The 15,811-nt window shown below is 49.2% G+C and overlaps 1 protein-coding gene across 1 annotated transcript in view; it reads left to right on the top strand.

The window, feature by feature from the left end:
• Nucleotides 1-7,184: 7,184 nt before the first annotated feature.
• LOC135884235 (mucosa-associated lymphoid tissue lymphoma translocation protein 1-like) overlaps nt 7,185-15,811 on the top strand; it is a 60,614-nt gene continuing 51,987 nt past the window's right edge. Inside the window, exons 1-3 of the mRNA XM_065411492.1 lie at nt 7,185-7,194; nt 8,336-8,454; nt 10,563-10,716. Of these exons, the coding sequence (XP_065267564.1) occupies nt 7,185-7,194; nt 8,336-8,454; nt 10,563-10,716 (283 nt within the window). The remainder of the gene's footprint in view (nt 7,195-8,335; nt 8,455-10,562; nt 10,717-15,811) is intronic.

Here is a 15,811-nt window from a genome sequence, read left to right as displayed (position 1 = left end):
GGAGGCAGGACTGTGCACCCCTGCCCTGTAACTGGGGCTGGAACCAGTACCCTTCAGGTCCTACCCTGTGGCTTGGGGGTGGGGGGCTGCTGCAGCTGGGCTGTGAGCCCCTGTCCAGGAGCTGCAGCCAGCTCTGGAGCAGGAGCTGTGCACTCCCTGTGGCTGCATCCCCCACTGTGCCCCAGCTCCGTGGCTTCTGCTGGGGGCTGCAGCAGGGGCTGTGTGCTCCCCTCACGGTTTTCCAGGGCTGTGGCCAGGACTTGGCAGGAGCCGCAGCTGGCGCTGTGCACCCCGTGCAACAGCCGCGGCCAGCTCCGGAGTGGGGGCTGTGCCCCCTGCTGCGCCCCAGCCCTACGGCTTCCACTGGGGGCTTCAGTGGGGGCCATGCACCCCTGCCCGGTGGCTGCAGCGGGGGCTGTGTATCCCCCTCACGGCTTCCCAGGGCTGCCGCTGGAGCTTGGGCAGGGTTGGGGCCATACACCCCTGTCTTACAGCAGCGGGGGCTGTGTGCCCCCATGGCTGTGCCCCCCCACTGCAGCCGTTGGAATGGGGATGTGACCCCCACCAAGGCGGGGAGCTCGGCCAGTCGGTCCCCCCCTCCCCACTCCATTCCTCACCCCTACTTAGCCCTGACCCCAGTTATTTTTAGTAAAATCAGGGACAGGTCACCGGCTGTGAATTTTTGTTTATCATCCGTGACCTGTCCATGACTTTTACTAAAAATAACGGCGACAAAATCTTAGCCTTACTCATCATCATCCTGCCATTGACTAATACACCCAGGTTTTTCTCCTCCTCTGTCGTTTCCAAATGATGATCCCCCAGCTTCTAGCAGAAATTATTGGTACTAGTCTCAGTGCATTACCTTGCACTTTCTTCTATTACATTTCAGTCCTCTAGGTCATCCAGTTCTTCTTGTACGATCCTTCTCTGTGTTGATAACACCTCCCCACCTTGTGTCATCAGAAAATTTCATTAGCATACTCCTGCTTTTTGTGCTAAGGTCACTAATGAAAATATTAAAGATCCGTCTGAAGACTAGTGCCGTGAGGAGCTCCACTAGTAACCTCCCTGCAGCTTGATCATTTCCCTTTCAGCACAACCCATTGTCATCTTCCTTTTAGCCAGTTCCATACCCACTTTCCAATTCTTGAACAAATCCCCATATTCTCTATCTTAACTAACAGATTCCCTTCTGGCGCTGTATCAAATGCTTTACTGATGTCTAGATTGGCTGTACCCTGCTTGGAATTCATCTTGGAGCACGTGGCTGGGCAGCAAGGCAGAGTGAAAGCAGAGGCTATTGTAAGCTGGGGCTGTCAGGGACATGGGGTGTCAGGTGCAGGATCTGGGGGAGCTGAGAAACAGAACAAGGAGTTATTGTAGTAATTCGAGTCTCCATGGCAATAATGAGAAAATGTCGCTTTCCCCTCAGTTTTGGAATACCATTTGCATGGTCTCCTCCAGTCTGGGGAGAGCTTTGATCTGCCAAGGCATTTTCCACCTTACTTCCCCTTTGCATGGGAACTTTTACTGTTGGTGTGGTGGATGGGCGTAGGCAGCAGGGCTTGTGGTTTGGGCTAGGGATTTTGAGCTTGGAAGCCAGGTGTGGGCAGCAGGGTTTGGGGGGGTTGCATGGGTAGGGGGCTGGGGGTTTGAAGGGTGCAGGTTATTAATTTCATGGGCACCTTTGCAGGCAGTCCTTACATTGCATGATGTCATCATGAGACAGGCAGAGAAGGGACTTGTTCAAAAAAGTGATGGACCAGAATGGTCTCCCCAGAATTGCTGAAAGATTAGGGCATAGTGGGGGCACCCATATCCTCCCACTCATGGCCCCTCGTTGATGTCTCTATGGTCCGAGAGCACTGTTCAGCTTGCCCAGAAGAGTCCAGTTAACCCTACCCAACCCCTCAGACCAGGACTCTGTCTGATGGGCTACAGAAGCCAGCATATGGGCACAGCACTGTTGGGAGTGGTGACAGCTTGGGCCAAGTAACCCAACTCTGATATGCTCATGGAGCTGACTCATTTCAACTTATTGAACTGCAGTATGCAAATTAGCTAGACCTGAGCTATTGGCAGAGCCCTGGCTCTAGGCTACAATCCAAACTATGAGATATACTAAGATATTCACTCTGGTTGTAACTCCAATCAAGTTTCTTTAGATACAACCTACAGGCAGGATTTCAGAGAGTTTCAGTAACTACATGGGAAGTTTGAGGAGTCGGTCATTCTGCTACTGAGATCATTTGGGACAAAAAATAGACTGACACAGAGGGCTAAATTCCCTTATAGACCCATTTAAAAATAAAATGTAATTCCTAAATGAATTAGCTAATTAACTTGTCAATTCTCAGAAAATGCATTCTGTGCCCAAAGAGTGAATGCTGGGATTTTAGGAGGATACTTTGTATTTTTCCTACATAGCTAAGAGGTTGAATCCCTGCTTTAATTGAACAACTCAACTCACCCTTAACTATGAGGTTGAGACCAAAGTCAGATTAAGGCATAACTAGGGCCCTAGCTCATGGAGTGACATGATTACATCATCGTCTCAGTTTCATTTTTTAATAGTTTCTAGCACCCATGGTCAGGAAAGACCATTTGAAGACATGACCTGAAGGTAACTGCTGTAGCATCTGCCTGAGTCTGCAGAGAGCTTGAAACAATAGCGCTGAGGAGGTCTGCCCCATTCATCTCAATGGGGTGTTAACTCTGAAGCCTGCTGCTCTGGACAGCCCCACCAGCAGCATCACCCCAACACAGGACTCTGTGTGGCAGGAGAGAGAGAGTGCAGCAGATGGCCTATCTGCCCCAGCAGATATGCCCTGGCGGCTGGAATAAACACTGAGGGCCTCCCCTGCTCCTGCCTCTGTTTCTCTTGGGGGAAGGAGGTCCCCTTCCACCAGCCCTCCAAAGGAGATGTGTGAGACCACAATCAAGTCTGGGCTGAAGGAGCAGAGCTATGGGGCATCCCATTTTTGGAGGAGCCTAAGGCCCCTGATTGCTTTAAACTAGCCCTAGTCACAACTACTTCCTGAATCATCTCCAGAGTCTGGTGATTCACACTTCCCTTTGATGTTCCCATGATTCTTAGGGCAAAGTATGATGCAGCTGTCTCTGGTTCTTTTTCTGGCTTGGCCTCTCCCATCCCTTTTCTGAATCCACACACTCCAAAAGCTGCAAAATAAAAGTACTGTAAAAAGAGAGATGATGTCCCCCCTCCCCCCCCCCCCCCCGTTTAACCTGATTATCTGGCAGCAATGCTGGTTTAGCTACAGGGCAGGGCATCTGTTTGTGGTGGGCAGGAACAGCAGAGAGGATGAACGTGTAACGGTTGTGAAGAGAAAGGAGCAGTACTATGACTAATGGCTGCTATTGCTCCTTTAAGAAATATTGAGTTCTGAAAGGAAATCTGAGAGCTGATTCATAGGCGGGCTGTCATGCTGTCTGGGAAGTCCCCCTCCAGGGAAGCCTTTGGCAGGAAGATTTGTTCACTTTGCCTGTGCTGAGATCTCTGCTTGTGTGGGACCAGTGCTGGTAGCAGATCTGTTTCCTCGGATAACATGTCTCAGTCTCACCAGGAGGGAGGAGACTCACTCCCACTCAGAGAAGTTTTTCCCCAGTTTCACTTTCAGGGCTTGGACTTGTTTTGGGATTGGCTAGTGACTCAGCCTGTTGTGCTGGTGTGAGACTCCTCACCAAACCACTGCAGAAATGAGGAAGTGCTGGATCACTGTACAGCCAGGAACTTTCTGAGCAGCAGGTTGCGAAGTGGCTCTCCCACAGGTTACAGAGCCGAACACCTGGTAAGTTCCCTGGCGTTTTCCCCAGGGGAATCAATGTCCTTTCTGACATCTGTGGCTCTTTTTATTTTCTTTTGTGGTGAAGGTAGAAAGAGGCACAAAGGAGACTTCTGTGATCCCCCCCATGCAGCCTGCCATCCTGGAAATTGCCAGCTAAGCTAGAGTTTGCTTTGTTCTGACTTGGTGACAGTCACAAGACTCTGTCTTTCTGCCAAGGGGCTGAATGGGGCCTCTGGGCTCCTCTAGCAAAGTTTTGAAGCTGCACATCTAACAGGAGGCTGAAGAATGCTGGTATCTTCTGAGCCTTAAAAGGATGTGAAAGCATTAATATGTGAGAAATGATACTTTCATTTATCGGGTGGAATCAGCGTCACACATGCTCTGCCGGGGCCTGAGGCAGGGTGAAACCTACAGGTCTGGTTTTAAATATTATTCTTAGGATTTTATAACCAACTAAAGCAATGTTTCTTTCAGCTACCCATGCCACCTGGCATTGTCTAGAGCAGGGGTCGGCAACCTTTCAGAAGTGGTGTGCCGAGACTTCATTTATTAAGGTTTTGCGTGCAAGTAATACATTTTAATGCTTTTAGAAGGTCTCTTTCTAGAAGTCTATAATATATAACTAAACTATTGTTGTATGTAAAGTAAATAAGGTTTTTTAAATGTTTAAGAAGCTTCATTTAAAATTAAATTAAAATGCAGAGCCCCCTGGACCGGTGGCCAGGACCCGGGCAGTGTGAGTGTCACTGAAAATCAGCTCGCGTGCCGCCTTTGGCATGCGTGCCATAGGTTGCCTACCCCTGGTCTAGAGCAAATTACAGGCGGGGGTAAAGTAACATTCCTACAGACTAGAAGGATCCCAAACACTATCTGCCATTGAAACAAAAGATTTTATTTTCTCAACATACGCAAAAGAGTTGTAGAGGTTCAAGAAAGCAGCTTGAGTAAGGCCCATCCATAGGTCGCAACCTTGCAAACCTCTAGACACATCAGTAATTTCATGTACATGTACATAGTCCCTTTGAGTTCATTGAGACTATTCCAGTGTGTCAAGTTATTCACATGCCTTAATATTTGCAGGATCAGGGCCATCGTTTGTTTCATGTGCATGTGTGATCTGGCTAGGTACTTGCTGTGGGCCCATCACCATAGCATCTGAGCACCTTAATGCGGTGATGCCCGTGGCAAGACTTATCCTACAGTGAGGCTTACAGTTCTCCTGGTAAATTTCATATGTTAAAAGCCACGATGCCAATGACAAAGGATTTGCTTCCTAATGGACGCAGTGCTGAGCTCAGCTGGGAGCTGGGCTTTAGTAAGATTCAAATGTGAATGTGAGCAGGGGTGGCTCCAGGCACCAGCGCACCAAGCGTGTGCCTCAGGCGGCCTGCTGGTCGCCGTGAGGGCGGCAGTCAGGCTCCCTTCGGCGGCGCGCCTGCGGGAAGTCCGCCGGTCCCCCGGCTTCGGTGGCTTTGGTGGTGCAGGGACGCCGAAGACGCAGGACCGGCGGACCTCCCGCAGGCGCACCGCCGAAAGCCGCCTGACTGCCGTGCTTGGGGCGGCAAAATACATAGAGCCGCCCCTGAATGTGAGGCTGCAGCTCAGAGTCTAGGCTGGGGTCCTCCACCCCGCCCCCTGGGAGTGTTGATGGAAGGGATGCACCTAGAGAGGCCAGGGCAGCCCTCACAATTTATCCCTGCCGCTGGGATGTGTCGGGGTGGGCCAAATGGGAGTTTTGAGAAATGCACCAAAATCGTCAATGAATAAGAGATTTCTGTGTATTTCTACTCCTGGAACATGCCACGTGGATCTGTGGTTCTACCGGCAGCAACCACTGTTATCGTCACATTGCTGCTAATGTCACACTGAGCCACACACTTCCCTGGAGAGCTTCCTCTGAAACCAGGGAGTTCCCCACTCTACTGCATCTTCCTGAAAGCTATTATCACTGCTACCATATCCGACCAGCCCTCACCTGCCACGCAGACTGTGCCCTCATGACAGTATGTGCTGTGGGTAAGCCAGGAGATCTGCCAGCAGCAGAAACCCCGGCACAGTGAGCGTGTCAGGGATGTGGCCAAAGTGCCGGTGCAGTACGGCTGCTCTAAACTACTCCACAGATCAGACAAAACGGACCTGGGACTGGGGAGCTGCATCTGACTCCTTTGTAGCCCCCCATCCCTCTCAGCTGGACTCTGACCCTATATTGCAGGGTGGAGGAAACAAAGGGTGGAGGGGAACAGGCGGGTCAGCAGGGAGTCCTGGCTCCCAGTCCTCCAGGGCTTGTCCTGTTGAGGTCTGTGAATGGCAGAGGGATGGAGCTGGGCAGGGGGGGGCAGGGCAGAGATTGTGGGGAGGGAAATGGGGGTAGCAGCAAGGCTATGGAGGCAGGGCCGGCTCCAGGGTTTTGGCCGCCCCAAGCAGCCAAAAAAAAAAAAAAAAAAAAAGCCGCGATCACGATCGCGATCTGCGGCGGCAATTCGGCGGGAGGTCCTTTGCTCCGAGCGGGAGTGAGGGACCATCCGCCGAATTGCCGCCGAATAGCTGGACCTGCCGCCCCTCTCCGGAGCGGCTGCCCCAAGCACCTGCTTGCCAGGCTAGTGCCTGGAGCCGGCCCTGTATGCGGGGGGGGATGGGCAGGGGGAAGGAAGCCCTGACTACCCAGCCCACTTCTTTGAATGGTTCCCTGACGTCCCTCTGTCCAAGCTCCAAAACTACCAACCCTCCTTTAGCATCTGCCCCCATGCTCCCCTTGGCAGATATCAGGCAGCCTCCCCACTCCCTTGGGAGGGCACAGGCCCCTCTCCCTCTGCACAGCTCTGGTGCCCCCTCCCTAGCTGGGCACAGTTCTGGGGAGCCCTGGCTGCTCTCAGCCCCCCATTTCTGGGTTCCCCAATCCCCCACCCTGGCACATTTCAGACTCACCCCATTGCCCCATCCTCCAAGCACAGCAAGCTCCCCACCCAGGAAAGCTAAGGCCCCTGACATCCTGCAGTGCCCCTCACCTGCCCCTGTTCTACCTTCTCCTGCCTGGGGGGGTGAGGGTAGAGGGAGCATGTGTCTGCTTTTGTTACCCCAGCATGCTGCTCCAGCAACAGGCCACCAAAGGAACAATCTATGTGATGGTTACTAAGGACCCCATGGTGCACAGTTGGCCTGTGGGCCCTTTATGTTGGGTAACATGGCAACAGCCAGCTGCCTCTCTGCTTTGATATGCTGGCATGTGGGCCAGAAGTTTCCTTTCTCACAAAGACCCTCTGCCTCTTTCCAGGGAGGTGCAGCTTTCTAGCGGGAGAGTGGCCAGGGAGTGAGGCGCTTAATTGCTGACACCAGCCCCGTGCCTTGCCCGTGGAAGACCAAGCTGCTGATTAAGCAATGCCAAAAGGTGAGCAGCGCTCAACCATGTTCAGGGGATAGGGCTCCCTTCACTGTGATCCACAGTAGCTATTTCTCTCTTCTGCCCACCCCCAAAGCGCGACAAATGAGTTTAAATACACATCTGTATTGCTGTGCTGCAGGTGTGGCACACAACTGTGGGTCACACACTTTGGTGCTTTTTCCAAAGCCCCAGCTGCTGGAATCATGTGATTATGGGAGAATTTCAGGTTCCATTTAAAACAAGAAACCGAGTTTCTACCCCCCTGGTTTGCAGAGAAAAGCTGGACAATGCGAGCCAGGAACACTCCAACACCAGAAAGCAAAGAAAAATAACACTGAATGTGTTTTTGTTGAAAACTCACAATATTTAAAATCATCTCATGTTTTCTAGGGCTTGACTCATGATTTTTGAATGTTTGGGGTTGACGCTACTGTTATTTTTCTCTCAAAACTTAACCGACCTTTAATGATGGAGCCACCACCAGTGCTTCCAAGAGAGCTGTTGTATGGTGCTCCGCTAATTAGCCAGATGTAATGGAGCATTTCTGCAGGCCATCTTTATTAATGAGACACCCGATGTGCAGTTGCAATGTATCCTACTGTTCAAACGATCAATATACAAATTGTACAGCTCTGGGCGCTGTGGCCCATAGGTTTAAACACTGTAAAAGTGGTGATGGCAGCATGCCAGACCCCAGGTGCTGAGAAGGCGTGCCAGCAGTTCTACAGGCGAGGAGCATCAGCCTGAGCAGATGGACACAGCCCCTTCCAGAGCTTCTCAGCACAGGGCAGGAGCACCCTTCAGATGGTGCAGCATCATGTGCCTGGCCAACTGAGTGAAGTGGCACAGAGAGGGATGAGCCCAGGGCCCCAGCCTGCCCCCATGGAGGTGGCTTTTCACCCAGGAGTCTATGGCGTCTCAAAGTCAAGAACTGCGTGGGGCACAAGATGAGGGAGGGCTCCAGTCACCACCCTTCCCTTCCAGCCCTTGCAGGGAAAAGAACACCCTGCATCATGCTGGGCCATCTGGCCATCCAACTCCAGGGAAAACAGGTTGAATATTTAGGGCCCAGAGCACCAAGCCACTTTGCTGCTCCTCTCTCTGTTCCCTTGGCTGCCATTACCACTCTGCATCTGCTTCTCTCTAGCTATTGTGATCACTGAGCAGCCGGCCTCCGCCTCCGTCCCTGTCGGTTACTCGCTCACGATGCGATGTAGGGCCACAGCCTGCACGTCCCCACAGTACCAGTGGTTCTACCAGTGCCAGGTAAGGCCAGGGGAAAGCACATCTGCGACTGCAAGACAGAGGCTCCCCTCCCCACTCCAGCCACTGTGCCCCATGCATCAGTTACAGGGATGGGCAGAGAACCCCTCTTAGCCCTGTCAGTACAAAGCTGCCATGTCTGAAAGTCTGAGTGGCCAAGAGTGGGGAGTGGGCTGGATCGGGGCTGAAGGAAGATGGTAGGAGCAGCAGCTGCCAATCAGATTGGTATGTGGCGGGGCAGCCTGCTGATTGTTTGTGCTAGCACTGTCTGTAAGGAAGCTGGTAGAGAACAGAGAGGGGCAGAGGGTTGGACGGGGAGCTGAAGGTAGAAGAAACAGTGCTGGTGGCTGGAGGTGCAGGAGCAGTTCAATGAGAAATAGATTTGTTTAGCAAGAAAGGCAGCAGAACTGGAGGGAAAAGAGCACAGGGGGGAATCCCCAGCTGCTGGCTTTTCTCCAGAGGTGCTCAGCTCAGGAAGAGGCGCTTGCCGGGCGAGAGTAAAAACCTGGGGGTGGGGAGGAGACAGTGGAGTCAGCAAATCCAAGAGAGGCCAGTGTGGTTGAAGGAGGAGAGTGAGCACAAGGGAGAGACTGGTGGGCTGTGACAGAGGGAGGGGCTGAAGAGGAATGAGTGGCACTGAGGGATGAGAAGGAATGTGCAGGCACTGGGAGAACAGAGAGCAGTGCTGGGGGTGGGGGTGGGGTTGCCTGTGTCTTGGGAGGGATAAACACATTGGCCCAGTAATTGCGGTCAAACAAGGAAGCTGGGAGAGGAAGGGAGGCAGCAGAGCTCGAAGGACAGCAGGGCCAGTGAAGTCACTTAGGGAGGAGGAGCCAGGGGGACAAGTTATAGCCCTCCAAGGGAGAGGCAGCGAGAGCTGGACCAAGCCAGCTTAGAGGAGGGAAAGGTGCGTGCAGGGGAAGTAAGAGGGTATGACAAGGCACAGTAAGTTTCACTGGTGGGCCAAGTGACTGCAGGATGGCAGCCTCTTCTCTTGGGCATGCAACGAGAGACCAGGAGTCTCTGCTCTCAGGGCCTGATTCTCCATTGCCTGGCATCTGGAGACAGTGCTGCACCTGGGCACAGCGCCCAAACCAGTCCCCGCTGCTCACTGCCACAGGGGTAAGAGCCTGACCCTGAGGCTGCACAGGCATCAAGTGACACAAGGGGCCAGAGAGCAGCAAATCAGGCCCGCAATGTTGATAAAGCAGAGCAGGGCCCAGGTGCTGACAACCAGGTGGAACAGTGACACTACATCCCCTTGGGCCTGGGCCTGCTCCACCCTCCCCGTGAGCTGCTCTGCCACACTTGCCATTAACATCTGATTTCAGATTAAAACATTGGAAACTGCAAACCCCATCCACCAACATGCAGACATGCGCATGTGCACACCTTTCCCTTCTTTGGCATTCACATCCATCTCAGGCAGGCTTGTTGTGCAGTCCCATGCTCACCCCAAATGCTCGTCTTGGTGCAGGAAAGGAAGCCAGTTAAATAGGACAGTTTGGCTCAGTCACTTTTGCTAGGATGAATCCTGCTGCTAGGACAGGTTTGACAAACCCACACAGGAGAGCAGGAATAGGAGCCCCCGTCTCTGCATTCACAGCAGTGCAACCAGCAGGATGCATCTATGCAGCCTGGGAATCTCAGCTCCATTTCCATACCTGGCAATACCTGACTGCGTGCTCTGCCTTCCTGGCTCATTCTGATCCATTCTGTCACCAGGGCAGGGCTGCTTCAGCCTGCCCTACTGCTTACACAGCCATGGTATAATAGAGCTGGGTCCATTCTGGAGCTGGCCAGGTTTGGAACCGGGAGGCTAGGAAACCAAAAGCAAAGAGAATGGGGAGAAGTGGGATGTGTTTGCTTATTCAGACCCATGGTGCATCAATGGCAAGTTGCTGCTGGGAGCTGTCAAATGAGCTCTTCTCCCCTGCACCCATCTCTGCATCATCCATCAGTCTGGTTAACGGGGCTTGAAGCAGGGAGGTTCTGCCACGTCTCTAGGGTAAAGTCTCTCTCCAAGAGCTTGCTGGTGCCTTTGGGTTACAAATGTACTGGTGAAGAGAAAGGACTTTGTGCCATGTCCACAGGTTGCGTTTTCTTTTCAGTCTGCTTGCTGCCAGATTGTGGGGGCCACGGAGCCAGATTTGCTCATCACTGCAAGGGAAACCCGACTGTACATCTGCCGAATCAATGACCTACACAAAAATGTCACCTTCTCTAACTGGGTGAGAGTAGAGGTCCATCAGCACATTGCCAAAGGTACAAGCTCTTCCTTCCCCCACGTACACAGCCCGCGTGTTAGAGGGCCTATTCCTTCACCGTTTCACTTCGCTGGTCCTTCTCGCATGAACAGAGAGCAACAATACCCGAAGTCCGAAGGTGCAAACAATTTGATGTTTATTGGGGTGAACTTCCAGCAAGCAATGATTCCAATTTCCTTCCTCAGTGTCCCCCTTCCCAGCTCTGATGCCACAGAGCCTTGCCTGTGTCCCTGTTCCCATTTCCCCCCGTTAGCAAAACATGATTCCAATTCCCCCCGCCCCGAGCCTGATTGACTGCAGACTATATAGTAAAACTTGAGTTCTGCTTATCTATACCTTAACCAATCATTTTACTGAAATTTAACTAACCAATCCTAACATATTGTAACATGATTATCTAACCAATTATATCCCACCACCTTCATTGGTTTTCACCCAACAAAATTAATTATACAGCAGACAAAAACAATCTCAGAACCAGACAGAGTTTATACATACAAACAATAGGGAAGTGGGGACTACAGTGCTAGAACAACAAAGAAATGAGGATTTCACACCCCAGCTATTGATAAGTGAGTTCTTGCCAGACAGGATGCTATCAGACTTTTCTTTAAAGCTTCTAGGCTCTTCCCTTTCTCTGGAGGTGATAGATTGGATCATCTTTTTAACAGCCCCAAAATGCCTTATTTCAGAGTGACTGGTGAGGACGTGACCGTTTGCTTCCCAGCTTATGGCTGCCCCTGCTGTTTAGCCAAAGGCCTTAGCCTAAGAACAAGTCCTTAGACTATTATAGTGAGAGAAGGCCTATAAACAGGCAGACTGATTTTGATTCTTGTTTTGTACCTCTATAACTAGCTAAGTGATAAGAATACACCTAAATTCTTAAAATATAGGTCTTTGCAGACAGGCCTGAATATCTATATCCTAACACCGCGTCCCTCTAGTGAGAGCTCACCTTCCCTTAGAACAGAGACCCTCCAGAGGATATCCTCAGTGGAAGCATGCCAGGCCAGCCCATCACATGGTATCAAGGGAAAGCAGGCTGCAGCGATGTGATCCTGCCAATCTGCCCAAGTCAGACAGCTGTCTCTGTGCTCCTAAACCATTTAAATCAGTGTCCTTATCCCCTGAGTGTGTGGCTCTCCTGTTTATAACACTCACTCCAGAACTCCCTGAGAGTGTTACCCACTGGGCTGTGTGCCTGTATTCAGCAAAGGGATTTGTATAATAGAAAGTCTCTGAAGCTATGAGAGAGGGAGCAAAATTAACACCCTGAACTAACAGATAAAGCACAAATAGGTTACTAGTTAGTGTCTGCCAAATCACAATAGGGAACAGGATGGCCAGCTCCTTACGCACCTATCTACAATGTGTAGGGAAAAAAGCCATGTAATCATGGGGGACTTCAATTTGAGTGACATATGCTGGAGGTCTCATGCTGCCAAGACTAAAACATCCCTGGAATTTCAAAACATAATAGATGACAATTTCCTAACTCAAAAAACGTTGCAGCCAGCATGAGGGAATTCTTTGTTGGACCTTCTTGTAACAGATAAAGAGGAGATGATCACAGGACTAAAAATTAATGATAGCTTAGCTACAAGTGTTCATGACTTGATCACATTTATAATGTGTAAATAGAATAAAGTCCAGACCAGTAATATATATGTTTGGTGCTTGGGCCAATTTCCCGAAGCTGAAAACAATTATGAGCCAAATGAGCTGGGAGGAAGAATTTAATCAGAAAAATGTGAATGATAGTTGGGAATCATTTAGAAAACCTTACTAAATCCCCCAAAAGCCATAATCCCACAACTGAGGAAGAAGGCCGTATTGGTTAAAAAACCAGCCTGGGTTAGAGGGGAAGTGAAGGCAACTGTAAAAAAAGTTAATATATAACAAATGGAAGAAAGAGGAAATTGATAGTAATGGATATAAATCAGAAGTTGGGAATTGTGGAAAACCAATAAGGAAACAAGAGGACACAAGGAGAAATTTATGGCCAGCAGAATTAAAAAGAGTAAGAAGGAGTTTTTTATATATATATTAGGAACAAAAATAATCCTGACAGTGCTATTGGTCGAGTACTAGCTGGAATTGATAGAATTATCAATAATAATGCTGAAAAGGCAGAAGTGTTCAATAAATACTTCTGTTCTGTATTTGGGGGGAAAAAACAGGTGATGCAGTCTCATCATGTGGCCATGAGAACACACTTTCCATTCCACAAGTATCTTAGGAGGATGTTAGACAGAAGCTACTAAATTTAGGGCATGGCTACACTTGCAGATGTAGAGCGCTTTGAGTTAAACCAGCCTTCGTAGAGCGCAGTAGGGAAAGCGCTGTAGTCTGTCCACACTGCCAGCTGCCAGTGCTCTGGCGTGGCCACATTAGCAGCTCTTGCAACGGCCACAGAGAGCAGTGCATTGTGGTAGCTATCCCAGCATGCAAGTGGCTGCAACGTGCTTTTCAAATGGGGTGGGGTGGGGTGGAGTGTGACAGGGAGTGTGTTATGTGTATGTGGGGGGAGAGAGAGTGGGTTTTTGGGGGGCTGAGAGCATGTCAGCATGCTGTCTTGTAAGTTCAGACAGCAGCAAACCTCCCCCTCCCACCTCTCTCTCTCACACAGCATTCCACAGTAATGGTTGCTTTGTCTCAGAGCAGATAAGCATGCCGGCTGTCAGAAACGGAGCTTTCAAAGGGTATATCCAAAACAATGACAAGAGTGGCCACTTGACTTAAGGGGATTATGGGACGTTTCCGGAGGCTGATCAGAGCGCAGTAATGCAACACGTCGTTCACACTGATGCTGGGGCGCTCCAGCGGGGGTGCATCAAACGTTATTCTACTCGCCGAGGTGGGGTACCAGGAGCGCTCTAGCCGTGGAGTCAGAGCGCTACACGTGCCTTGCCAGTGTGGACGGGTAGTGAGCTAGTGTGCCCGGGGCTCCTTTAACGCGCTGTAACTCGCAAGTGTAGCCAAGCTCTTAGACATTTTAAAATTAGCATGTCCAGATGGCTAGCTCTTTTAAAACTCTTGGATGCAAGTTAAGGAGCTCGCTGGACATTAATGTTGATTTTTCATTGTCCCGGAGCACTGGGAAAGTTCCAGAAGACTGGAAGAAAGCGAATGTTATGTCAATTATTAAAAAAGGTAAATGGGATGACCTGGGTAATTACAGGCCTGTCAGCCTGATGTCGATCCCAGGCGAGATAATGGAGCAGCTGATACAGGACTCTTAATAAAGAATTAAAGGAGGGTAATATAATTAATGCAAAAGTTTGGTTGTTAAAGGTAATAATGTTGACATAAAAGACTTCTGTAAAGCATTTGACTTGGTACCACCTGACATTTTGATTTATAAAATTAACATGGCACACATGAAATGGATAAAAACTGGCCGACTGGTAGGTCTCAAAATGTAACTGTAAGTGGGGAATTGTCATTGAAGGGGTGTGTTTCGAGTGGGGTCCTGCCAGGATTGGTTCTTGGCCTATGCTATTTAACATTTTTATCAATGTCTGGGAAGAAAACAAAATCATCACCGGTAAAGTTTGCAGATGATACAAAAATTGGGGGAGTGGTAAATAATGAAGAGGACAGGTCAGTAATTCAGAGTGATCTGGATTGCTTGGTAAACTGGACACAAGCAAACAATATGCAATTTAATAAGGCTAAATGTCAATGTTTACATCTAGGAGCAAAGACTGCAAGCCATATTTACAGGATGGGGGCTCTGTCCTGGGAAGCAGTGACTCAGAAAAAGATCTGGGGGGTATAGTGGATAATCAGCTGAACATGAGCTCCTAGTGTGATGCTGTGGCCAAAAGAGCTAATGTGATCCTCGGATGCATAAACAGGGGAATCTCAAGTTGGAGTAGAGAAGTTATTCTACCTCTGTATTTGGCGCTGGTGTGACCACTGCTGGAATATTGTGTCTAGTTCTAATGCTCACAATTCAAGAAGGATGTTGATTAATTGGAGAGAGTTCAGAGAAGAGCCATGAGACTTATTAAATGATTAAAAAACATACTGAATAGTGATAAACTAAATAGATCAAGCTCCTACAGTCTAATGAAGAGAAGGTTAAGGGGTGACTTGATTACAGTCTAAGTATCTACATAGGTAACAAATATTTACTAATAGGCTCTTCAGTCTAGCAGAGAAAGGTCTAACACCATCCAATGGCTGGAAGTTGAAGCTAGACAAATTCAGGCTAGAAATAAGGGGTAAATTTTAGGGGTGTCAAGCAATTTAAAAAATTAATCGTGATTAAACATGAGATTAAAAAAAATAATTGTGATTAATCCGTTTTAATGGCACTGTTAAACAATAATAGAATATCATTTATTTAAATATTTTGGATATTTTCTATACTTTCAAATATTGATTTCAATTACAACAGACTAGAAAGTGTACAGTGTCACTTTATTTTTGATTACAAATATTTACACTGTAAAAAATAAAATAAAAAGTATTTCAATTTACTTTATACAAGTACTGTAGTGCAATCTCTTTCATGAAAGTTGAATTTACAAATGTAGAATTATTATTATTTTTACATAACTCCCTTCAGCTGAGTGAGCCCAGCCCCTGTAGGCAAGGGAGGGTGGATTTTACCTCCAGGACTTGGCCTGCAGCAGGGGAGGAGAGGCGGGTGCAGGGAGGCTGCGCTCACCAGGCCCCTATTCTCTATGGCAGTGTTTCTCAAACCTTTTGTGCTGGTGACCCCATTTGGACTTTTAACAAAAAAAATGGTGACCCCCTACTTTCAGCCCCCCTTAGGGCTCCTGGCTCTGACCCCCCACAAGCTCCTGGCTGGTGCTTCAGCCCCCCACCACAGATGCCTCCCTCCCCACCCAGAGCTATGCGATTAACTCATTAAAAAATGAACGTATTAATTTTGTTTTCAGTTAATCACAGGTGTTAACTGTGATTGACAGCCTTAGTGAATTTTTAACAGTGAGGGTAATTAACCATTGGAACAATTTACCAAGGATTGTGGTGGATTCTCCATCACTGGCAATTTTTCAGTCAAGACTGGCTGTTTTTCTAAAAGATCTGCTCTAGGGATTATTTTGGGGCAGTTCTCT

The sequence above is a fragment of the Emys orbicularis genome, chromosome 10 (assembly GCF_028017835.1).
Source record: "Emys orbicularis isolate rEmyOrb1 chromosome 10, rEmyOrb1.hap1, whole genome shotgun sequence".
Lineage (NCBI taxonomy): Eukaryota > Metazoa > Chordata > Testudines > Emydidae > Emys > Emys orbicularis.
Note: the sequence above shows the minus strand (reverse complement) of the source record. Positions and strands in the feature narration are given on the sequence as shown.